General features: G+C 37.6%; 1 protein-coding gene across 4 annotated transcripts in view; it reads left to right on the top strand.

Annotated features, from left to right (window-relative positions):
* Positions 1–20334, top strand: part of LGR6 (leucine rich repeat containing G protein-coupled receptor 6) — a 143995-nt gene extending 123661 nt beyond the window's left edge. Inside the window, exons 7-16 of one of the 4 annotated variants that reach the window (XM_026712966.2) lie at positions 1244–1312; positions 2445–2516; positions 3716–3787; positions 4787–4852; positions 5569–5640; positions 7717–7788; positions 11156–11281; positions 12603–12745; positions 17660–17740; positions 18630–20334. In XM_026712966.2, coding sequence (XP_026568751.2) covers positions 1244–1312; positions 2445–2516; positions 3716–3787; positions 4787–4852; positions 5569–5640; positions 7717–7788; positions 11156–11281; positions 12603–12745; positions 17660–17740; positions 18630–19879 — 2023 coding nt within the window. In that variant the 3' untranslated portion in view covers positions 19880–20334. Of the gene's footprint in view, positions 1–1243; positions 1313–2444; positions 2517–3715; positions 3788–4786; positions 4853–5568; positions 5641–7716; positions 7789–11131; positions 11282–12602; positions 12746–17659; positions 17741–18629 lie in introns of all 4 variants that reach the window. The other 3 variants (XM_087929251.1, XM_087929253.1, XM_087929252.1) reach the window with 3 other exon arrangements.
* Positions 20335–25951: the final 5617 nt, after the last annotated feature.

Below are 25951 nucleotides of genomic sequence, written 5' to 3'. Positions count from 1 at the left end.
TTATTCTCACGTTAAAGGAAATAACTTATGTCATAGGAAAGAAATACTGGGAACTGAAATGGTAGATGTCAAGGAAGTTGTAATTAAATGATTTTTATGGATACATTCATTTCCATCCATCCATCAAAGTCCAAAGAAAAAAATATTATTATGACCGATAAGCTTTTATACTACTGGAAACAATATTTTCATTAAGCCACTATTTTAACAATAGAATCCTGGGGAACCCTCTCTACAAAAATCTGGATTAATTCAAATCCACAAATGACACATTTTTACCACAGAAAAGTAGTGTTAAATATTGAGGACCTTATCATGCAAAGATCATGTGTAAAGATCACTTTCTCTTTATATGTTTAATGAGCTCATTCATATGATAATATACAATACTCCAGCATCACCATCCTTAGAACATTATTTGGACAATTTTACAAGCTTGTATAATAACAATTAAAGGTAGGAATCTATGAAAAAATATTTATCAGAGTTTGGATAGTCTGCCCTTTTTCTATAAGATCCAGGAACTAGCTCATACATGACATGTCCAATGGGGAAGCAACACATTTTTAGATTTTTATCTCTTTTGGAAAATGTGTCAAATACCTGTCTGTCAACCAGGTAAGTAAAGGATGGGTTATTAATGGCAGGTGCATTCTTTACATGTATTTAAAGTTGTCATACATCACTTGTCCTGGAAGCAAGTACTGAGGTTGCTGTATTAGCTTCAAGGGTGCTCTTGCTGCTGTCGGAGTGAGCTGCAAAGAAAGTGTAAACATATACTAAAGCAGCCTTTACTGGCCTGGGATCCTCCACATGTGTTGAACTACCATACTGTTCCAAGAATCTTCAACCAGGTGTGTTTTCAACTTGGAGGCTGTCCGACTGAGAAAAAGTATTTCCTATATTCCCACTATTTTAGGATAATAATGGGAATAGAGCAGCACACTAAAATAGTAGATTAAATTAAAATGGCAGTCTGGACATATCTAAGAGGAACAATTGTTATAGAGCCAAAAAAAAAAAAAAAAACCACAGTTTCCCTATGAGATTCTAAGCTACTTGGGCCCAGACCAAATGATTTTTATAACATTTCTTTGAAATATCATGTTTTTAAAGTCATGTGACAGAATGATTCTGGAAAACTCATCTCCTGGTAACTGTTCCTAACCCTTTGCAATATGTTATACTCTGGTGAGCTTTTCCAACATTCTTAATGTTGATTTTGACTTTTTTTTCCTTCCAGGGACCTAAATTATAATGAGCTGATGGAATTTCCAATGGCGATTAAGTCACTCAATAGACTTCAAGAGCTGTAAGACTTTTATTTTCTTTCTGTAAGAATAATGTTCAAACAGATCATTTGGGCTCAACTCTAATGTGGGCAAACTACCATCCCAAACCCTAATGGGCATTCTTTCACCATTTCTCCATAATTCTGCTTGGTCATACCCAGCATGGCAGTAAATGTTTCACAGGCATCATTCGTGTATTGTAAAACTTCCATACAGTTAATTACCAGCAGGGAATCTGCTGTGAGCTTTATCAACAATGGCTTTGACCTCAGTGATGACATATGTACACGCTTATAAGTCTGGATAGAGCCATTAAAAGCACATAGAACTGACAGGGATATACTTTTCTTTTTCCTTGACTAATTTTTGCTGTTCCTGCTGTTTCTCTGTTCCCAGAAAAAGTTTTGGGCTTCTAATTATTACTTTCAGTAGAATTTTCTTTTCCACCTCACTGAAGTCCATTCATTCTTTTATGACATGGACAATCTGTGACATCTCAAGCAAGGTTCATGCATTATGAGTAGATTTCCCATGCATTAAGGTATATTCACATGCTCCTAATTGTGTGGATTATGCTTCCAGTTTCTGCATTCCACTCAACTGGAATACTTTAGTTGTCTTGGTGACATGAAATTACGCTGCTCCCAAGATACAGATGTAGATTCTTAAGTTTACATTGTTGACTTCTTTGAGCAAAGAGGATGTGTCTTGTACTTGATAATCCATACTCTAATGATAGAACTTCTGATTTCCATATGATACTAGACAATTGCTCTAATTCAGATTTACTAAAAAGTTAACTTTGGTATTTGGTTTACAATTTTCATTTCCTATTTCAATCTCATGAACTATACACACAAACACACTTATATCATGGAGTAGCTTGAGGATTCAAACACAATTTTTGCTTTCATGCAAGATACATGAATTGCTTATTTGACAAATAAAATAAAATAAAATAATTAATACATTTGCGTGTTCATGCAACTGGGGAGCATGATTTATATCAGCTTCCAGCCATGTGGATTCAGCAAAAGAGAAATCTGTCCATTTGTCCCATTCAGTCATTATTCATGCAGCTGTGCAATAAATTTTAGTTTTCCTACTGTGTTTCTTTTAATCATCCTAGCATTTTTGTTTGTTTGTTTAAAGGGGCTTCCATAACAACAACATCCAGGCTATTCCAGAGAAAGCATTTGCTGGAAACCCTGTACTTCAAATTATGTAAGAAACAGCACCATAAAATTCAAGGCCATTTCTTGATCCCCAATGTTCCAATTTTATTTGCAAGTAATTTAAGCATTCATACTAATCCTGATGATGCCAGAATGGCAAAATAGTATTGTGATATAAATAACCTAATATCTGTTCACTTATATTGAGATAGTGATAAAGTGATTGATAAAGGTGATATCCGTGTCATGACATTGCAGTACCTTCGTCATTTGCTTTCCTCCTATGGACATCTCTATGCATGAGAGCCCCAGAGAGAAGAAGGAAGGAAGGAAATGATAAAACCTGCATGACAATACCCTCATGCAATTATTGCCAGTAATGAGATTTGATTTAGACATCAGAATGCAAGTATTTATTTGCAAAATGATGTCATCAATTTCATATTGTCATTTTGGCATCATTATGCTTTGCTGCAGATGTTGTTATGTGTGTGAATGTGTTATGTCACTGATTTCTAAGGCAGAAAGATACTGCCAAAGTCCCCATTTCTGACCCAAAATGCATATTTTGCCTACTCAAATTCTTTCACGCTCAAGAAGCAGGCTAACTGCTGCCATTTGATATCAGATGCTAACTCAGCACACATTGCCTTCTGATGTTGTTCTATTGCATCTCCCAGCATCCCTTTCCTCAGAAATGCAGATTCAGACAGCTGTGAGTTTTGGTTGAACAACATCTGGAGAACCATAGTTTTCCCATCCCTGTTCCCAAAAACATAATCTTTCAGGAAAGTGAAAAACTGAAAAAGCATGTTTGTACATCATCTTTAGCAATGCCACCTCACATAAATCTTTGTATCTTCCTATATCTGGAAAAGTACCAGTATTCTGCACTGTTTTACCTAAAAACAGCTGTTGAACCAATTATATATCCATTTCTACTGGGATAACAGAGCATTATGTGAGTTTAGAAACTGAGGGGTGGGGAGGGAGGAAATCAAAGGAAAACTTTCCAAATCATCTCTGTGTTGTTTTCTTAATTTCTTTCAAATAAATGAGTACATTATAGTTTTGGAAAATTTGCCATGATGCCAAGGGGATGTTCACATGCTATGTGGTAAATATCTTTTCATGTAACACCAATCATTCATTGAACAGTCTTCCCACTGACTATGCTGGTTTGGGCTATCCTGAGCCCTTGAAGGAGTAAAGGATGGTGTGAAGTATGCTTTTCCCCCTCTCCTGCAGGACTTTAACCCAGGCTGGAATCCATTTGCTTCCTGGAGAAATGTGTCAGCAGTTGGCCAGCCTACGAGTTCTGTGAGTTATAAGTGCATTTTGTTTTCTTCAGGATTTGGGGAATTGCCTTTATTACTAATACGCCGTTCACAGGTCTTCACAGGCTGAACAATCACATATAAGGGCTCTTTTGTACAGTTGTGACAAGAGTTTCCTTTGCCTTCTTTGTTGAAGAACTGGTAATAAGAGATTTGTATGATTGTATCTATGTCCTTTTTCAGATAGGTTGCCTAAATTGAGAGCCCTGATTACAAAAAAAAAAAAAAAAGCAAGGATGGGGGTAGAGAGGGGAAAAAATCATATCATCTAAAATGCTTTAGTGCAAGTTGATGGAAACCCTGCTACATCTGAGACACGGGGGGGCTGTAGAATAAGAATCTAGCACTTGAACATTGCCAGCACACAAACAAAGGTGTTTAAAGTGATGTAATGGCATCACATTTATTAATATTTGGGGTGTGTCCCTGGTGAACATTTTTTATTTATTCTATTGTTTTTAAGCTATGTTATTTTGAACATCGCTCAGAAATACCTTACATAAATGGAAGCACATGAAAGTATACGTTATGTTATCCTAACCTGTGGGGACAACATATGTTCGTCATCTTCTAAAGCAGTGATGGAGAACTTGCAGCAGCTTTCCACTTGTTGCTGGACTGTCCCTTAATATTTGGGCTATTATTGAAGGGCTTCAAAGCCCTCTGCTGCCTTGGAGAAACACTAGATAAGAGTTGTTTAAAGCAGTGGGTTGTTTTTTAAAAAATTAAATTGTGCGTAATAGACAAGTTAATAAGGATCACAGTAATCAAAGAATAATATCAGAAACCGGATAACGCAATGAATAAAAGGAACAGTGCCAAGCATTAGTTGGGTACAAGAAGGTTTACCTGTCTGTGGAGTTTCCTGCTTCCCCAGCTGCATAGCCTAAGGTCATGTACTACCTTCCTGTGTACCATATGCATGCCAAGAGGGCCTTTAAGAAGACTGACTTTGTTCTAACCTTTGTTATTTTCCACACAGTGAGCTTGCGCACAATCACATTGAGAAACTGCCCAGTTTTCACCAGTGTCAAAAGCTGGAAGAAATGTAAGTGTAAGCTTTGCTGTGAAATTCCCACATCCAGGTAACTTACTGAGCATCTGGTGGGTATGTGTGAACAACTGAGAGGTTAAACCTGGTATACAGTGACCTAGTCAGGACTCCTCTGGAAGTTTTATATCTCAGAGTTTGCAGGTGGGGGACATTCTTCCTCTCCTCCTCTCTTCCTATCACTCTCTGTCCGCCCACCTTCCTCTCTTATTGTGTCCAGTAGATCACATAAAAGCTTGAATTAATCTTTGTATTGTTCTGGTGCTGAAAATAATGGGAGCCTCCAAAATATTGAGTTTGAGTCACAAAGGTTACAGTGAAAGCAAGTCATGAAAGCACAGAGTCCCCAGTGTTTTCTGCCTGTTCCCTTTAGATATGGTATTCTTGTGGATGAGAATATCATCTGGTGTCATGGAGCTCTCCAAGCTCCATAGCAGGAGCAGATGTTGAAGAGGCCTGGGAACTCTCAGTAAAAAGAAATGTTGTTACTTGTACGCTTTTGATTTGAATGGTGCGCTGCCCCAAGCCTGCGGCTGTTCAAAGGGAAAAGGGTGGGAGAGGATTGGGTGGGTATGTTCCTTGACCCACTTTTCCCCTTGAAATTTGAATCCCATGCAATTCTTAATAGATGTAACCTTCTTCGCAGAAGTGCTTTCTTCTTTTGCCAGTGAAGCAAGTTTTTCTCTCTCATTGCTGCCTTTCTGTCTTTGCAGTGGCCTTCAGCACAACTGTATCCACGAAATTGGAGCAGACACCTTTGGGCAGCTCACAGCCCTCCACTCCCTGTAAGTACAGCCAGCAGGGAAGCTCTCGGGGCCTTCTGTGATAAAAGAAAAGAGTCAGGAGATTGTGAACTGAGTAAGGCTTTGTGCTCTTGACAAGATTACAGGCTCAATTATATAAAGAATTCTTCAAATAAGTTGGCCTGCTAGTCCATGGTCACCCAACATATGATCCCAATGCAGTTAAGCATAGAACCAGGCCTACAAAAGCACTCTACAAAATGAATTTAAAGTATGAACATAAAATTACAGTGTCTCTCCAACCTGGTACTTTCCAAAAACGTTGGATTATAATATTATGTCCCCCTGACTCTGCAATCACTAGCCAGCATGGCTAATGATTGTGCTGGGTAGGCATTTGGGGAGTGAAAATTCTACTCATCTGGAAGACGTCACACTTGGGAAAGCTGCCTTTGTTGTGTCATCTCTCTCACACAAACTGAAAAAAACTATGATATGATACCTTTTTCAAAATCATAAACAGGAGGAGAAACTGATGCACATTCTAAAATATTTCCATTTTTTTTAATCTACAAAATATTTAATGAACAAGATTCACCATTAATCTGCCTTGCTAGCCTGTCAACTATTTTAACTGCTCTGCAAAAAGTAGTTATTTGCCAATTCTTTTAACCTCAAAGCCCGGAGTGTTGATTTCTGCCCCTTTCCCTATACCAGTTTCCCGACTAAAGATTTTGGACAATGGGTTAGAAGATGTTTTAACAGACCACATTACTTTATTCAAATGCGCGTAGAGGCACACAATCTCACATACACACTAGAAGTCTAAAGTTTGGAAACCAGGAAAAATGTTCGTGTTTCTAAGAGCTTTTTCCAAATGAAATAATAGCAGAAACAAAAGTGCCAACAGCAGACAACTTGTGTAAGCCGCCATATGGAGAATTACTTCCATGTTCATTGTTCCTTATGCTGCCATATTGTTCTATTTGGGCTGAAAATATTTGGATGCCCACTAGATGACAGTAAATTATCTATCAGTCACCAAACTTTTGAAGACTATTTGTGGTAGCCCTGAGTTAAGTACCATACATGAACTAGGAAAGGCAATGGCATATGGAAAGCAATAACTATACAGATGGCATCATATAATTAGGCCACTTTGATACTTCCTGAGTTTTCTTTTACTCATCATATCTGGGGCACTTGCAGGTATAATGAGAAATGGGGATGGAAAAGAAAATCTCCTCCATCTCCTCACTGAGAGAGAAGTCTATCATTAATTATCTATTAACTGGAAATAATTTTGCATGCAAAGGGCACAATTGGGAATAAGTCGTCTTTGGAATTTCTGAAAGCAGCTTTGTTATATAAAGGGTTTTCCCCCGCTCCCAGAAATTATTTGGCCACCTCAAATAGCTTGTTATGTTACCAGATACTTTGTATTTGTAATTTCTTTAAAAAAAAAAACATTCCCTACTACATCTAAAACCCAGTGCCAGGCAATTTTGCCACTGGTTATACCAGCACAAGCTGATAGGAATTGTGGTTTAAGGTTTAGATGGTACTGTGTGCCTTCCTCTAATCAATGTCCTTCACAGCAGATTGCAAATATTAGATAAACCAATTGTATAAACTATATAATGTAAGTGTTTATGTTGTACACAAAGTCAGGTAAGAAAATATGGCTGCTAAAAATGGGTTTCCAACACAGTTACAATAAAGACATGTGTGATTAATAAAAACAGATATTCTGCAAAAGAAAAGTTATCCATAAATCTTCACACAAATGTGAATTTCTCTGAGCACAATTCAGGAATTCTCAGAAATTTTCTTTGACTTTCAAGAAGTTGGAATTCCGATAATTAAAGTGAACATATGGTTTTTGGTTATAATGGGTAATTGTGCAAAGCAGCAGGATCAGCACCTATAGTCTTATATTTGACCCCTCTAATGCCTTCTAAATATGTTGGATTATAATTCTGATAATTCCAAGACAACAAAATTGATTAAATATATAAAAACCAATTATTGTGAATAAAATTGCTACCTAGAGAGCAGCAAGTTGGAAAAAACTAATATAAGCATATTTCCCATCACAATATGTATTTTGCTTTGCAGAGACCTGAGTTGGAATTACATTCAGTTTATCCACTCTGAAGCTTTTCTGACGCTTCATTCCCTCATCAAGCTGTAAGTTATATTGCATAGGACAGATATATGCTCTCCGTGGACATTTGAGCCTGGGGGTGATTGGGAAATGTCTCACAAGAAGGCTATGGCAAACCACTTTGATTCTTTAAAAAAAATTAATACAAAAACTTTATTACATATTAAAAAGATAAATACAAAATATAAAATACAAAACTTTTCATTAAAAACAAAAAACACTATACACATTACATATTAATTAGATGGTGCTTATATATCAAATATTATTCTAATACTTATTTCATATATCTGGTCATTACTCATATTTTAACCTCTTAATACTATTCCCTCCTTATTTATTTACTCACTGGTTTCTGTTGTTTATCGATTTGTACCAGTTTTCCCAGACAGTATAATACTTTGAGTCTTCCTTTTCTTTTAATTTTAGAGTAAGCTTATCCATTTCAGCGCAATCGTAGACTTTTTGGATTATTAAACTCTCTGTTGGCATAAGGTCTCCTTTCCAACACTGTGCAAGTGATAGTCTTGCTACAGTAATTATATGCAAAATTAAATATTTTATTTCTTTTGTGTATTCACTTTTTATTATTCCCAATAAAAATATTTCTGCTTTAAGTTCTAATTGAAAGGTTGTAATTTCTTTTATCCATGTTCGTATTTTTGCCCAATATTTCTTACTTTTCAGGAAAAGCCATCATACGTGAAAGAAGGTGCCCCTTGTTTGTTTGCATTTCCAGCAAAGTGGACTTAAGTTGGGATACATATTGGCTAATCTTGAAGGGGTCAGATATCATCAATAACACATTTTATATTGATTCTCTTTATATACTGTCAATTTTGTTATTTTGTAATTTTTTTCCAATTCTTTCCCAATCCTCCAAATTAATATTATGTCCTACATTTCTTGCCCATGCTATCATTGGGTGCTTCACCAATTCCTCTGCCATTTCAAACTCTAATAGTTATACATTTTTGAAATTACTTTTTCTTCTGTACCCTCTAGGAGTTTATCTAATTGACTTGGTTTTACTTCTATTCCATATTCTTCCACATCTTTTTTGTACCTTGTTTTTAGCTGAAGGCACACCAATCTATATTCAACCCTAGGTTCCTAAGGTTTTGATTTGTTTTTAACATTCCTTGGGGGTCTAAAACATCATAGTATTTAGCCATTTTTCCAATTCTAGTGCATTGGGTTGTATTAAGGCCTCCCATCCTGGAATTTTTATATAATGTTTATTTTTAATATCTCACCATATTTGCAGTAATGAATCTTGAATTGCATGTCTATGGAAATATGTTTGACTCTTATTTCCTGGATTCCACATGAAGGCATGCCACCCCACCCCACCTGCAAATCACGTCCTTCTAAAGTTAAGGTTCTTTTATTTCTTAAATTGGCCCATTCTTTAATCCACATTAGTCCTGCCACTTTGCAATATATCTCCCAGGCAGGGAGTCCAAATCCACCTCTGCTTCTGTTATCCTGTAATGCACTCAATTTTATCTTTGCTCTTTTCCTTGCCCAAACAAATTTCATTGTCACTTTATTTAAATCCGTAAAGAATTTTTTATCCAATTTTATGGGGATTGTTTGGAAGAGGAAAAGTAGTCTTGGTAAAATATTCATTTTGATGGCCGCAATTCTCCCTAACATCGATAGCTGTATTTTCTCCCATTTTTTAAAATCTAAACCACTTTGATTTTATTGCTAAGTAAATTATATGGACATATCAGCTATTGCAGCAATTTGGTGATTAGCTTGTCTTAAGGGTGTCTTTCCCTTTTTTCATTCCTTAAACACAAATGGATGATTAATGGGAAAGATATAAAATGCATGAACAGAAGGAGAAAAAAGAAAAATCTGTTTGGTTTCTTTAAAGATGATGGCTGAAAGTAGAGAACCAGGTACACAAACTGAGCTTCAAAGAATCATGACAAATTTGGATAGCCTGCATAGAAATAGCAAACTATTAAGCTTCATCTTCTAAGATGGAAATATTTGGATATAATATTGATTGCAATGAGATATCCAAGTCTGGTTACACTGCTATCATAAGTAGTAGTATCAGAGTCTGTAACAGGGAAAAAGCAAGGCAGAGCTGCCAAAATGATGGACTAAGCATAACAATGTAGTTTCCTTTATTGTACATAATCACAAATATAGGAATATATGCTTTTTTACAAAAAAAAATGTCTAGGTTCTTTCCTGGGAATTCATTGTTGTCCCTTGTTTTGCTTTATGGGTCTTTGTATTTTATCTATCTTAGTTACTGCATTTTGTAGAAAATTGAAATATAAAGATACTAATGTAAGCCAAACGTGTTAGTAAGCCACTAGTTCTATAAAAGCTATGATTATAAGGTGAGTAGCCATCAGAGACTAATAAAATGGTCTGCACAGTATAACAGATCATTATACTGATGTTTACCATGTTCTGCAATGTTAATGTGCTACAACCATGTATGAGACTAAAAGGAACACATTAAATCTGTTTATAGAACTAAGCATTCATATTGCATTTCTAAGTTATCAAAAAACTACAGTATATCAGAATTGGTATTCAGCAGGTTCTGACCAGTTCTAGAGAACCAGTAGTGGAAATTTTGAGTAGTTAGGAGAACCAGTAGTGGAAATTTTGAGTAGTTTGGAATACCACCTCTGACTGGCCCTGCCCCCATCTATTCTCTGCCTCCTGAGTCCCAGCTGATCGGCTGGATCTTCTTTTGTTGCCCTGCATAGGAGAATGGAGCTGGAAAGCAGGTTAGTGGGGTGGGTTGGAAATGGGAATTTTACAGTGTCCTTCCTCTGGAATGGGGTGGGAATGGAGATTTTACAGTATCCTTTCCCTGCCATGCCCACCAAGCCATGCCCACCAAGCCACACCACGCCCACCATGACCACAGAACCGGTAGTAAAAAAATTTGAATCCCACCACTGGAGAGAAGCTATTTTAATCTCCTCTCACCTTACAGGTTGGCACTCATAACTGCTTCTTTCCAAGGCCAAACCACAGATCAGACTTTTCCTGCCTGTCTCCATCCAGTACAAGCACAGCATAGTCCCAACTCATCACTGCTATTAATTTATTACCTGGTGTAGCCCTGGTTCTAAAAGACATACAAAAGCATAGGTATCAGTTTGCTCTTAATCCCGATAGAGACACATGCTTTAGACTTTCTTTCTTGGTTTATTCACAGCAGTAGCCCAACAACTCACCCCAAAGATACTTATTAGCTTTAAAATAATCAAGAACTGAATGCAAAACTTAATTCAAGTAGCAAGTGTATAAAGGCTAAATCAAATGTGTTCCGAGATGCTGCTGCACTGAGTCCTCCAAGCCTCTTTCTATCTATTCCAATAGGTCCTGTGCTTTTGTTTGTCACAGGGATTTGACTGACAATCAATTGGTGATGCTTCCATTGGCTGGCTTGGGTGGACTGACTCATCTGAAACTCAAAGGCAATCCTGCACTGTCTGAAGCATTCACTAAAGAAAATTTCCCCAAGATACGGTGGGCTTCATTTCTAATTTCTGGCTTACCAAGGCCAAAACTTAATTTACTTAGATCTGTCTTTTGCTCTCTAAGTCTTTACTAGCACTTCCATATAATTCAAGTTCAGCTAAAGGTTTGAGCAGTTGTAACTTCCTGCTTGCCCTCTGTGTTCATCATTGACTTGAGAAATTGATGAGCCATTGAATGGCTTGTCATGGGCATCATCCAAACTCACATACACAAAGGAATCAGCATGGTAACCTATCAATCTGATACAAAGAAAGCAGCCATTTAGTTATGATACAGGCAGCTAACACAAGGATTAGTTCTGGTTCTATAAAGAAACTGAATGTTCTCTGTATATGCAGGAATATAAAGTAATAAACTATGCAAATATTTGCATAATAAGAGTGGGCATGAACATATATTTATTTGTGCCCATTTAATTGTTTTATCTTTCCCAAACAATCTTGGGAAATACAGTTCTATAAAAACGGGTGCTAGAAATTATCTGTCAGGAATCCTTAACCCTATCTACAAAATTAGCTTTCAGAGAGAGGGAGTGATGGTTAAATTAATCAAGATTTACATATTTATACATACATGCATACATATCCAGAATCAAAAGAAGCAGTTTAGACAACAACAATTTCTTACCTTTACCAATTTAAATTTCTGACCCTGAAAAGTTTTGAATTGTCCGTTTACAATATAACATGATGCAAACTCATAACAAAGCAAAACCAAAAAAATAAACATGAGAATGTAAGATAAAAAGGCTATGAAATACTGATGGTGAATAACTACATTTGAGTGGCTAACTTCCAAAAGGGTGTCACTTTTAATACTCTTAGCAAAGGTATACTAAACAATTTTGTTTTTGCACTTCCTGCTTCTTACTCATTGCCCTTTTTCTGTGTACTAGTTGGATTGACATGTATAGATAGCATAATCTTAGTCTTCATTATTATACTACATGATATACTGAGAATGCAATAAGCATGACTATTGTGCTGGATGTCCATTAATAGACATTGGTCTCTTGCTATGTTTAGAATGATGGCCCTCTGTACCTTTAGTAGTTGTGTGAAAGGATTCATTGTTTCTAAGTCTGCTTGAAAAATGTCCATGCAAAATGCCCTTCTACTGCGAGAGTGTTAAAGGGTCAAGATCTTTGATCTGAGAATTCTCCAGCTTAACTTTATCCTTTCCCATGTACAATTTTCAAAAAAAAAAAAAAAAAGGAAAAAGCCAGCTTAGTTCCAAAATCTGTTTCTATGCCCATGTGGTGCAGAATGGCAGTATATCATAACTGATCATCCTATGTTCTTCTTCATAGGGTCTTGGAGGTTCCCTATGCCTACCAGTGCTGTGCCTATGGAGCCTGTGGCAATTTCTTCAAAATCTCTAGTCAGTGGGACTCGGAGGACATGAGTTCTGAGGATGATGATGGCTACAAGAGGACCCTGGGACTTGATCATTGTAAGATCAAGTTTTGTTTTAGGTTGCTTCTGCCTTTTAGGCTTTCAAAATTTAAATTTGCAAAATCTGACATACAGCTTATAATAACAAATACTACTGAAAAGGAAAGTCTACCCAAGCTCTTTTTACATGTAGTCCTTGACTTATGACTGGTCACATAGTGACTATTTGAAGTTATAATGCGCCCCCCAGCTTCTTATGATCAACTTTTGAAGGTACAACAGATTTTTAATAGGAACCAAATATAGGGACAAGGTAATAGTGTGCTGGCAACCAATTGTCCAGCATCTAAGGTGCCGAGGCTGACCTCTGAAGCTTTAAGCACCTTTGGGCTGCCCTGTCTGAAAGTCTACCTTTACCCCTAAGCACTTGCCCATTCAATTCCCGTGTGTTCGTAGGTGTTTGCATGTGTGCATGTGCATGCATGTGTGTGTGCGTGCACCGTCTTCACTGGCTCCTGGTAATTACCTGGACCAAGTCCCTGCAGTTTTCTTGGCAAGAGTTTTGGAAGTAGTTTGTCACTGCTTTCTTCCTAATCCTGAGAGAGAATGACAAGCCCAAAGTCACCCAACTGGCTTCATTCAGCTCATGCTCTCCTGGTTTCTAGCTTTAAACAACCTGGCTTTCTAATAATAAACAAATACCCCAAATACAGATAGTCCTCAACCCATGACAGTAGTTGAGCCCACAATTATGGTTTATAAGTTGTTGCAGTCATTAAACCGTCCCCATGTGACTGGACCCAATTTTACAATATTTTTGTGGCAGTTATTAAGCAAATGTTATGATCATTAAATAAATCCATGGGTTGTTCTTTTTTTTTTTTGCTGGAAATTGACAAAAAGTATAAACCATCACAATCAAATAACTGAGGGATGCTGCAAACAGCTGTACAGGTGAGCTGGTTGACAAGTCCCAAAATGTGATCACGTGACCTCAGGGTGCTCATGTTGTAAGTGCAACGACTGGTTATAACTAACCTTTTTCCATTATAACTTTAAATGGTCACTAAAGGAATGGTTGCAAGCCAAGGATTACCTGTAAATGGCAATCACTCCCTCTGTACATTTCCACTGCTTCTGTAATGTATGTGACTAGTCTCAGACATTTATCACAGCTTCTGTACAAGTACTTCAAAAGAAAGACTTAGATTCACTTCAGGAAAAAAAAAATCTATCTAACTAGATGCCTTGTGGCTGCTAGGTAGAAGAGTTATCTAGTACCCAAATCTCTCTGTGGTGGTGGGGATTTCTATGAAGTTGCAAGTGATATGCAAAAACATTGATGGATGTATATGAATTCTCAAACCACCACATTGATTGTTTGCTGCATGACATGATTGCACAAACATGCAACACACACACACACACACAAACACATACACACAGACACAATGACTAGACTGAGAGTGGACTTGAAATGAGAAACTTATTTGATGCAGACGACTGAGAGGGGACTTGCTAACTCTCCTGTTTTTAAATCATGGCCTAAAGTATAGCTGTCTTATCATACTGTGTTAATATATTATAATTATATTATAGCTATGCAAACAGTTCCTCAGATTTGGTAGATATGGTTCCAAGATTGTCTTTGCTTGCAATCTGGTTAATGGTTTCTGGGTTTGAGTAGAATTTATATTTAATTGGTAGTCTTGTGTTATCATAAACTTCCTCCATCTAGCCCCTTACTCTACATTTTTGGAGATAAAGGAATAATAATAGGAACTCTGGTGGCACAGTGGTTAGAATCCAGTATTCCAGGCTGACTCTGCCCACTGCCAGGAGTTTGATCCTGATGGGCTCAAGGTTGACTCCATCCTTCTGAGTTCAATAAAATGAGGACCCAGATTATTAGGGGCAATATGCTGACTCTGTAAACTACTTAAAGCAGTGTTGTCAAACTCATGTCGTCACGGCAGCATCACATGACGTATCGGGACTTTTTTCCCCTTCACTAAACCAGGTGTGGGTGTGGCCAGCATGGGACACATCCAGCCCGTGGGCTGGGAGTTTGACAGCCCTGGCTTGGAGAGTGCTATAAATCAGGGGTCACCAACCTTTTGGACCTCGGGGACCACCAAACTCATAATTTTAAATCCCAGGGACCACTAATTGGGCGTGGCCTAATTTGTGGGTATGGCTTGGTGGTCATGTGACTGGCTGGGCATGGCTTGTATGTAAATATTATAAATATTTATATAAATATTTAATGTTTTATTTAAAAAAGAGCAACTTTTACCCCAAATCAGGCAAAGCAGGCAGGCAGATTGAGTTGCTCGCAGAATCACAGATTCATTTAGAGATCTATCTATCTGCCATTGGCTAGCTCAGTCTGTCACTTAAAATTTGCTTGCAAGCAAACTCACAAAATTAACTCACAACACACCATGTATGTAAATATTGATTTTTTTTATTAAAAAAGAGCAACTTTTACCCCAAATCAGGCAAAGCAGGCAGGCAGATTGAGTTGCTCACAATCATTTCCTGCTTCCTAGCTAAATCTCCCGGCACAGCAGAACACCTGATGGTTGGAAAAAGGAAAAATAGCAATTTAGCAGGCATGTTTGCCGGGTAAGGAGTGAGTGGGCGGGGCGGGTTCCCATGGGCCATGTGGGCAGCGGCGCAGCCTTGTGTTTCTGCGCAGCCTGGATTAATTGCTTTGGGGGAGTGCTCTGGGGTGAGATTTCTCTGTGGCCCACCAAAATTTTCTCACGGCCCACCAGTGAGCTGCGGCCTACCGTTTGGTGACCACTGCTATAAAGCACAATGAAGCAGTAAATAGCCATTGCTGTTTTTTAAAATAGGATATCTAGATACCTGCTCCAATTACCATTTTTCCCTAGTGTAGGTTGATTTACTATATAGGAATGCTTTATGCCCATTCCTCACTCAATTCCTATGTCACCTGCTTTTGGGTACAAAAAACATAGTGCTTGCAGATAGTTACCTGATGGTTTGTGTAGTCATGAGTTTACTTACTTATTTAGCTTTATTGTCATTGCACCTCATACAACGAAATCAAACACCATCTTCAGCGCACATTATGACCATGACCATGAAACTGGCCACTTGCTGCACTCCATCGGTCTCCATTGATAAGCAAGGGTGGGATGTCTGATCTGTTCCTTCTATAGTCCACTATAAGCTCCTTATAGCATGTTGATAGAGGGATTAATTTCCATTCTTTGGGAAGCAGAACTCCCACTTTGACTATTCCAACATGAGTATCATCACATTTTCTTTTGTGACCTTCCAGCACTACCAGTAACTTGGTGGTATCAAGGAGCACGTTAATTTATCATCTACAATGAAGTCTTGTGGTTCTGCATCTGCTTGCCAATGCCTGGGAAGAAGGGTTTGCTCTTTTCTCTTCCTGGAAAATCTTTAGTTCAGCCACAGTCAGAGCTAGAAAACAGAGTTGATTCAAGCCAGTAAAAGAAGGGGGTCTTACATATAGTGTGCATCAGACCACTGAGTTGCTATGCATTCAATAGCATACAAGGTTATTTTTTGCTTGCAAGTTCAATGGAAGCTCTGTATGGCTCCCTTTGTATAACTAGACTGCTTTTCTGCCAGGATGTTTGTGGGAAAAGAATATGCACCTTTTCTAAAACTGCTCCAAATCATGTTCTCAACACCTTCAAGAAAATAAACAGCAAAGTCTAGACTACTGGGCAACAGGTCCTTCTCTGGGTGCCAGCATCTTCCTAGTTCAGCTGAGGTGGATCTGGGTTTACCTTTGTAAAGAAGTAGCAGGGACTTGAAATTCCGTCTTTTATGTGTATGGGTTAAACATCCTTGGAAATATTCATGCTATTATGTGTTGTGTGAGTTTTCTTTTGAAGACAGAAAACTAACTTCATTGGAGAGAAAAATACTTAAAGGTAGGAGTTACATCATTTTATTGACAAAAGTAGAAAACCTACAGAGACAGCTTTTCATTTATTCCAGAATAAGGAAAGAAAGTTGCATCTGATGAAAGTCTGTACCTGGACTAGCATTGATGATGTAACTTAGTTTGGGTAATAAAACATTTGCAATAAAACAACCAAGCTCAGAGTGCACCAAGGATATCTTATTTCAACCCTGAACTACAAATATTCTCTTTATTGGAGTCTGTACCTGTGAAATATACCGTTCATTTTACTAACCTGTGTCACAGGAGTCACCTCTAGAATTGGACCTAAATTGTTGATGATTCAGGACTAGTGGTTAAACCTAACATTAAGAAAACTTTCCAGACGTTTTCCAGAAGAACTGCCCAATGCCCTTATCATAAAATCTAAAGAATAGAAAATGTTCACAAGGCAACCTAGAAAATTAAATATGACATGCACAAAAATACTTTTTTAAATTAAAGAGCAAAATATAGTTCTAGTTTTCCTGGGATTTACTTAAAGAATTCTGAAAGTACTTTCTCTTCTGTTCTGACTTGGAATTATTCTAACATGCCCCTTTAGAACTAAGCAACAAAATTTCAGGGGGAGGGGAACTCCACAGAAATATCCTTTGATTCCTGCCAATTTGGTATTAATGGACATACTGTAGCTATATCTCCTTTGAGACTGCAACCTTTTAATGCTCTGCAGAGTAGTTATTTTATAGATGTAACTTGATAGAACTAATTTTTCAAAGAAAGACAATTTCCTAATCTAGAAACGTGTTTTTATCCTTTTGTTTTTAACAATTATTATATATGTTTAGTTTATCTTCAGTTTCCTAGCATGTTAAGTCACAAACATATTTTTTTCAAGATGAGCTCTATGAGATACAGTAGTCATATAATACACTAGAGTTGATATTTATGTCACTTCAACAGCCATGGTTTTAAGAAAGTAAGAGAAATGTTTCATTCCCAGTATAAAAACAAATTATTAACATGTTTGTAATTCTTCCTTTCTTTATTACTGTTTAGATGACTTAGACCTGGATGATTTCCAGGCAGATCCTGATGATTCAAAACTACGTACCAACATCCAATGTACACCCAGCCCCGGTAAGAACATTATCAAAATACATACAATATAATTTACAACAATATCGGTGCTGTTAAAAATTACGGAGATTCTAAGTATCTTGACACATAAGCCCACAAAAGCCTGGAAATAAAAGTGGCATTAAAAAGTGTTATTGTGAAGGATAGGAAATGTATTTGTCACTGCATTAGGAATAATGCAATGGTAATGAATGCAACAGTTTGACTAGATAGATGATAGATGATAGATAGATAGATAGATAGATAGATAGATAGATAGATAGATAGATAGATAGATAGATAGATAGATAGATGAAAGAAAGAAAGAAAGAAAGAAAGAAAGAAAGAAAGAAAGAAAGAAAGAAAGAAAGAAAGAAAGAAAGAAAGAAAGAAAGATTTAAACTTCTACAGTCATTCTGTAGGGAAAAAATCATGTCACCATAAGCCCTAAAACATACTTTAGAAATCACATACAATACCCTAATCCAAAATGAAACCACACTTTGACTTAGCACAAAGTGTAAACAAGGCATCTGTAGAAATCAGAGGTCAAAATAAGCAGATTTTTCAATAATCTACAAGAGTTTTTATTCCTCTATTTATGTATTTGTTTCTTCCTACAATTAGTGGAAGCCAAATATAATATCCCAAATGAACCAAACTTTGATTGCAGCAATGACTTTAAAGTGGTGAATTAAGACAATTTACCACGGCTTTGCTTTGTGCATTTAGCCTCGGAACAGCTGTTCTCTGTTTTGGTAACCTTCTGTTGGCATCATCATCATCATCTGTAAAAGCCTGTGAGGCGATATGGGTGACATTTTTGAATGGGTGCTCAGCAGTCTTTGTGCCACATTATTGCAGTGGATTTTCCTTCTTTTTAGTAATTTGGCTCCTTCTTTCTTTCCAGGTCCTTTCAAGCCCTGTGATCATCTGTTTGAAAGTTGGGTCATTCGCCTGGCTGTCTGGTTGATCGTGCTGGTTTCTATGCTCTGCAATGGACTGGTTGCGGTGGTTGTCTTTGCCTCGCCAGGCTATCTGTCCCCAATCAAGTTTATCATTGGATCCATTGCTGGAGCCAACATGTTGACGGGGATATACTGTGCTATTCTAGCGTTTGTGGATGCAGTCACCTTTGGCCATTTTGCAAAATACGGGGCCAGGTGGGAGATGGGTGCAGGGTGCCAAGTGACTGGATTCTTGTCTGTTTTCGCTTCAGAAGCTTCCATTCTTCTCTTAACCCTCGCTGCAGTGCAGTGCAGCTTTTCAGTATCGTGCATGCGGACGTACGGAAAGACTCCTTCCTTTGGCACTGTCAAAGCAGGTGCCCTAAGCTGTCTGATCCTCTCTTCAGTGGCTGCAATGTTGCCCCTCTTCTCCATTGGGGAGTATGGAGCATCCCCTCTCTGTCTGCCCCACCTGCTTCCTGATGGAAAACCTTCCATGTTGGGTTTCATGGTAGCTTTGGTGCTGGTGAATACACTTTGCTTTCTCATTATCACTGGGACGTACATCTGCCTCTATTGCAACCTGCTGAAAGGTGAATTTGACTCTGTCTGGGACTGTGCTATGATCAAACATGTTGCTTGGCTCATTTTCACCAATTGCCTTCTTTACTGCCCGGTGGCTTTTCTTACCTTCTCTTCCATGCTTGGCCTCATTCTCATCACCCCTGAAGTCATCAAGTCTGTGCTCTTGGTGGTGCTACCCCTGCCAGCCTGCGTGAATCCCTTGCTTTATTTATTCTTTAACCCCCATTTTAGAGAGGATTTGCGGCTTTTGAAGCAGAAGAGTCAGGTCCAGGAAAGCTGTGCCCAGTCCTGTATTTCTGAGGATACAGAGAAGAGCTCATATGACTCTACTCAAGCTCTTGTTCCTTTCTCTGATATGGATCATATATTTGAAGCACCAGATCTCTTTAGAGTACCTCCCAGGTGTTCCTCAGTTCTAGATGCCTACAACTTCTCCTCGGTGACTTTGATCCCTTGCCAGCAAAAAGCAGGTGCCAGAGGACATGCCAGTGGCTTCTCCACCCAACCTTCCTATCTTGCCGATGATGAGCTGCTAATTGCATCAGAAGCCAGAGAACAGGCAAAGAGCAACCTTTGGATTGCCTTGTTCCCTAAACCACCTTCACCAGCCTTCACATCTCATTTATAAGAGCCAGTCCATATTCTCTCAGTAAATAAAGGAATCCTATAAGATCCTCTCCTGGAGCCACCAACATCTTGAGCAAGTGGCTCTTCTGGGAGGAAAGGTGACTGACTCACTGCATTTCTTCTTCTCAAAACCAGGTCAGCAAAATGGCAGCAATTCCTTTGCACCCTAGCCTGTCGGGTCTGCCGCTGCTCACCTCTCCTGCTGAAGCAATGTGAAACCGATAAGAACATATCTAGCCGCCTAAAAGATTAAGGCACCCCAAATAAAAGTTTGTTATTATTGTGTATCTATCTGCAAGTCCAAGAAAAATGGCAAACCCAGGATAACAAGAACTTTGGCAATTCTGCCCTTTTAGGAATTACACCATTCTATAGCTCTTAGTTTTTATGATAGCGGATCATTTTAGTCGATGAATATCAAATAAAAATAACTGAATTGAATAGAAACATAAAAAAGTGATTTCAACTCTATTCCCATGGTTTTTAACTAAAAAGCTATCTTTACATAGCAATGTCTGTCTCATAACGATCTTGTTATCTTTTAGATGTTGTCAAAAAAGCATAAACAGATTATGAATCATAAACAGATAACCCATTCATGTTTATCCAATGCAATGTGTGACTACACATGTATCCACATGTAGAGACAGGAAAAATTTCCACATAGCAATAATCATACAAGGAGACATAGCCACTTTAATCAGTCAAAAACAATGCTTCCTACATGCACCTAAGCATATGTTTAAAAGTATTTATCCAGAACCACTAGGAATCAAATTGCAGTGATAAAATAAAATAAAAAAATAAATGATCCAACAAATAAAGCAGTGCTGGTGCAGTGGCTAGAATGCAGTATTCCAGGCTAACTCTGCCCACTGTCAGGAGTTCGATACTGATATTGACTCAGCCTTCCATCCTTCCAAGGTCAATAAAATGAGGATCCAGATTGTTGGGGGCAATATGCTGATTCTGTAAACTGCTGTAAAGAGTGCCTTAAAGCACAATGAAGTGGTATATAAGTCTAAGAGTTTGGTACTACCGGTATTGCTAGTGCAGTGACCATTCATAACAAATTCAACTAGCCTGAGGTTTAAGCTTGAGCATAGTGCTATGAAAATTGGTTTACAAAATTTAATTTTTTATTCCTTTTTTTTTCAAGACTAGAAACGTCATGTCGCTTGCCTTCCCAAAGAAAAGTCATTCATTATGAAAGCAACAGGATAATCTAGAGCTAGATCCCATTATATTCAATTGAAGCCTCTAGAGGGTATATTTATGAGTAATTTTGGGTAGCAGTGTTGCTAAATTCATTGTTAGAAGGTACAATAAATTTCTCGGGCATTTAAAAGGTACGGGTTGATGGTATATCCCCAGATGAATTTTTTTACTCTTTTTTCACAGAATTCTTGTTAACATTTTAGAGTTCTAAGATTTTATATAGACAGACTATAGTGGTAAGTCTGCTTTCATAAGGAGAGAAAACTGAAAATATGGAAGATAAAGTGGGGAATGTTACATATAGTCCTGGTGCTTTTTCCTTCTATTGCCTTAAAGCTGATCTTACTAAAATAATAATCCTGGTTACTGCAGTTGTGATGATTTGTGAAGAATCCTGGTTTCAGAATTTCACTTTCATAAAAGGATAAAAATAAAATGGTGTTTTTCTGGGAATTATATAGTACAATCCCAAATATGAAGAATGTCCCACAGTGAAATCCCTTTCTAGAGAAAAATTATTAACTGTTGGTTAATAAACACTAGTCTTCAAATATAGGCAATAACACAAATGATTTATAAGCATTAACACACTGTACCCAGTTCAAAATCTTGAAGTTTCACTGAATTAAACCATCATAACAGAAAAGGATATTTAGTAAAGCACATTTAAGCTGCAATCATATACACATATGTTAATCAAATGTTTCTGTGTAGACAGAGTCCACATCCTAATTATTTTGGAAATTTACTGCAAAATATATTTAGGGAGTTGAAATAAAATTTTAATATATATGTATGTGTAGTGCTCAACTTATGACCACAATTGAGCCTGGAATTTTGGTTGTAAGTTGCAATCATTAGATTCGTCTCCACAGCACCTGGCTCAATTTTATGATCATTTTCACAACAGACTTTATGTGAATTATCATGGTTAAGAGAATCACATGGTTGTTAAATGAATCAAATGGTTAAGCAAGTCCAGCGTATCCAAAGAGTGTTTTTTTCCGTTTTCTACTATAACATCAGGTTCAGCCAGCAACCAATGAATTAACATTTGTTTCATCTGAAAAAAAAAAAAAAATCAGATCCTGCATTCATGGGAAAACACTTGAATAAACACACACACACACACAAAACCTCTTGAGTAATTTGTTCATTGTTCAATATCTTGACCTCTTCTGTCTTCCAGACAAATAGGTAAACTTATTAAAAATACGAAACATGTAGCTGAATTATTCCAGGTTCTTTGGGTTTGGATATCATTCGAATTTGTTTGTTTTTGTATCCCATGCCAGAACATTGCTATTCATCTTCTCTCGAATAAGATTAAACCAGACAATATTTTAAAAAAATAATCATCCTCTTAGTTTCTGCTTAAGTCAAGGTCAAATAACTCACAGAAAAAAAATTCTAGTTTTGATAAAATTCAAAATCATGGCAAGATTCCACATTATATCTGACAAAAGTATCAGATGAAATGATTTTAAATGTCATATTCACGCTTTTATCTGTACATTGTGCCATAAATGCAATATCCAGCATGTTTGTATATTATATGTATATTTATAGAGATATATAGCTACCTTCCTTATTACCCTTCTATAAACTCCTAATTTTTTGTATATTGATTTGTAAAACATTTATTGAAGACCACACAGAAAAATTAAAAAAAAAACATTTTTTATACTATTTTTAGGACTTTGATTATAACATAAGACTGCATTAATTAACTGGTTAATCTCCAGTATTACCTGTATGTCTCCCTGCTTATGGTTTATGTAATCTTTTTAAAAAGCTGTTGTTTTTGGCTGCATTATCCCATGTTGCAAGTCTTATCTATGTTCTCTTGTTCATCAGTCTGATACAATTTATTTAGCTGGTTTCAGATCATGGGTTATTCCAAAAAGGAAATTACATTCTAGGAACTGCTCTTTGGGGGGTTTGGCTATCTTATTAAATAGGAAGTGGAATTTGAAGACAGTGAAATAAATCTGGACGGTATAGTGACATTTATGGTAACCAATAGGATTGTCCATGCATTTATGATCTAGTCATCTGTGTGTACGTGCACATGTATATGCCCCTGATGATGAACCTATGGCACGCATGCTACGGGTGGCATGCAGTCATTTGTGCCGGCACGCGAGCTGCAGGCAAACTTACTTCACTGCGCATGCGCACGCTTCACAGCTGATTTTCAGCCGGTTTCAGGCTTTTTGGCCTCCCAGAGCCTTGAGGAAAATTTCACCTCTGCAGGCTTTGCAGGTTGAATAATAGGCCCGTTTCATCACTTTCTGTTTCTGGAAATACCGGAAGTGATGAAATGGGCCTATTTTTGGCCTGCAAAGCATGCAGAGGCTTTCCTGAAGCCCCTGGGAGGCTGGAAAAGGCCTCAAATGGGCCGAAAATCAGCTGGGAAGCGCAGTGCAGTAAGGGGGTGGCGGGGGGATTGCGCGTGCATGTGCAGGGGGCATGGGGAGTGCACACATTGCCTTCTGGATGCTGACACGCAAGCGCACGTGCACACAATTTTTGGCACAGGAGCCCCAAAAGGTTAGCCACCACTGGTATATGCTGGGAACTACTAAATGGCCAGCTATATTGAAGTATGCTAGGCAAGGAAAAAAATGAAAATTCCTCAAAATGTTTGTCATACAGAAAGATGCATCTCAAACAATAGCAAATATTTTATAAGGAACTTTATCTTGGCAGCAGCTAGATGAACTATATAGCTAAACTTGAGGCATCACACATTTTCTCAGAAAACGTAACCCCCTCTCCCCTCAAAATTATCTCCGCTTTTACCATTCATGTATATAGTTCAATGAAGATGTATAAATGAGTACTTTTCCTTTAATGTCAATTGGGTTTAAAGAAGGCTAAAGTATAGTATTAATAGTCTGTGATTTCAGATAACTGAAAAAATAAACATGTAGATCAAAGGGTGTTGCTTTTAATCAAGATAATTAAATCTATAAGAAACTGGAATGTTAAGTAAGCTCATCATTTTTTTCAACAGTTCAAATTTTAAAACATTTAAATAATACTGTAATCAAGAACATGAAATACAGAAAACTATGAATGTACATACTGTAATATAATTGGAAATATCAAAATAAGTACTTAGAATATGGTGGGAAATAATAAAATCACAAATCCACAATTGGAAGTATAAAAATATTTAGAATATAGTAGGGTATAATAAATCCAGAGATTGCATGGACTTTGTCAAGGAAACTTCTAAAAATCAGAAGAAACTGAAGACATGTATAATGGTCTGTGGGAATACTTTTGAAAGACCTAAGACCCCAGCCAAAGCAATAGTCAGATAAGACACATTTCAGTCCACTGAAGAAATGGTGGTATGGAAAGGACTTCAGAAGGGACCCTAGTCCCTAGGATCCTACTGTCCTAGTTCTCTGAACAGTAAAGGCAAAGGAGAGGGGAGAGAGAGATGTGCTTTCAGATTTGTAAGATTCTGTTACTGTACTCTTACACTAAATGTAGTGTTAATACTCGTGGTTGGGTTCTTGTTTGGACTAGCTCACAGGGCTGACTGCACAAGACAAAAGGTGGATTAATAAGCAGACTTAAGAAATTGGGGAAAGACAAAATTTTAGTATTTGCTTTAAAAAAAGTGTTTTTGTTCTCTGCAAAGGAAGATACAGGCACATGCACACCACTGGGACTTCAGCAGAAACTGCGATTTCCCACCCACTTCCAAATAAAATCATAGGGAAAAGGAAGAAAATTTCTCAGAACTGAAAGCTATTCATTCATTCGATTGACATAGCTGCCCATCTCATATATATGATTCTGGGCATCTTAAACAGTTAAAAACACACACAAAAAAACAATACAAAAATACAGGTAGTCTTAGACTTACAACCATTCATTTAGTTACCATTCAAAGTTACAATGACACTGAAAAGTGACTTAGGACTAGTTGTCACACAATCATTGCAGCATATCCATGGTCACATGATCAAAACTCAGGTGCTTGGCAAATGGCATGTATCCTGTCCCAGGGCCATGTAATCACCAATTATAATCTTCCTATTGGCTCCCAACAAGCAAAGTCAATGGGGGAAGCCAGATTCACGTAATGACCACATAATTCACTTAACTACAGTGTTTTTTTAAAAAAAGAAGCAAATAAACATCCCTTAAGATCAAGCAGCTGCAAAGAAATTTAAGATGAAATTCTTCTAGTGCCTTATCTATATCTAAGCACTTGAAGATTTTAAAATTGGTATATAGCTGCAAATTAAACATTTAGATTCCCAAACTATATAAAATGAGAAATGATAGGAATTTCTTCTGCTGGCATGCGAGAGGTTACCCAGAAGAGCCCCACTACGCATGCGCTGCCGCCCGCTCGCCAATTGTTGGGTATCTGGTGCGCACGCGGGTGGGGGTCTCACATGCAAGCGCAGAGATGCGTGGCACATGTGCACGCATGTGCAGGTATGTGTGGGGTGCATTGCCTTCTGGGTGCTGGCATGTGAGCGCATGCATGCAAGTGCGCAAACTATTTTCGGCACGGGAGCCCAAAAGGTTAGCCATCACTGACATAAAACATACTATAGATCTGCTAGAAAGAAAGCTAAGTCAGGTGGGAAAAATCCCCATATCCTAATGAGGTAAATTTCAAGCATTCATATGGTTTTCTGACAATTCCTTTCTCCGTCTAATCAACTATTCTACAACTATTTTTCCTACTAATGAAAATATGCTTATAAATTAAATACTGTATATGTATGTATGGATTCACCTTGAAAGTTTGAAATGTTCAGATGAATATGTAGCTTGCCAAAAATAGTGTGTCTTACAAAACAGCTGAAGAACAGTAAAA

Source organism: Pseudonaja textilis, chromosome 3, assembly GCF_049901715.1.
Source record: "Pseudonaja textilis isolate UNSWEBS1 chromosome 3, rPseTex1.2, whole genome shotgun sequence".
Taxonomy (NCBI): Eukaryota; Metazoa; Chordata; class Lepidosauria; order Squamata; family Elapidae; genus Pseudonaja; species Pseudonaja textilis.
The sequence above is the reverse complement of the archived record's forward strand: the minus strand, read 5'-3'. Positions and strand labels throughout refer to the sequence as shown.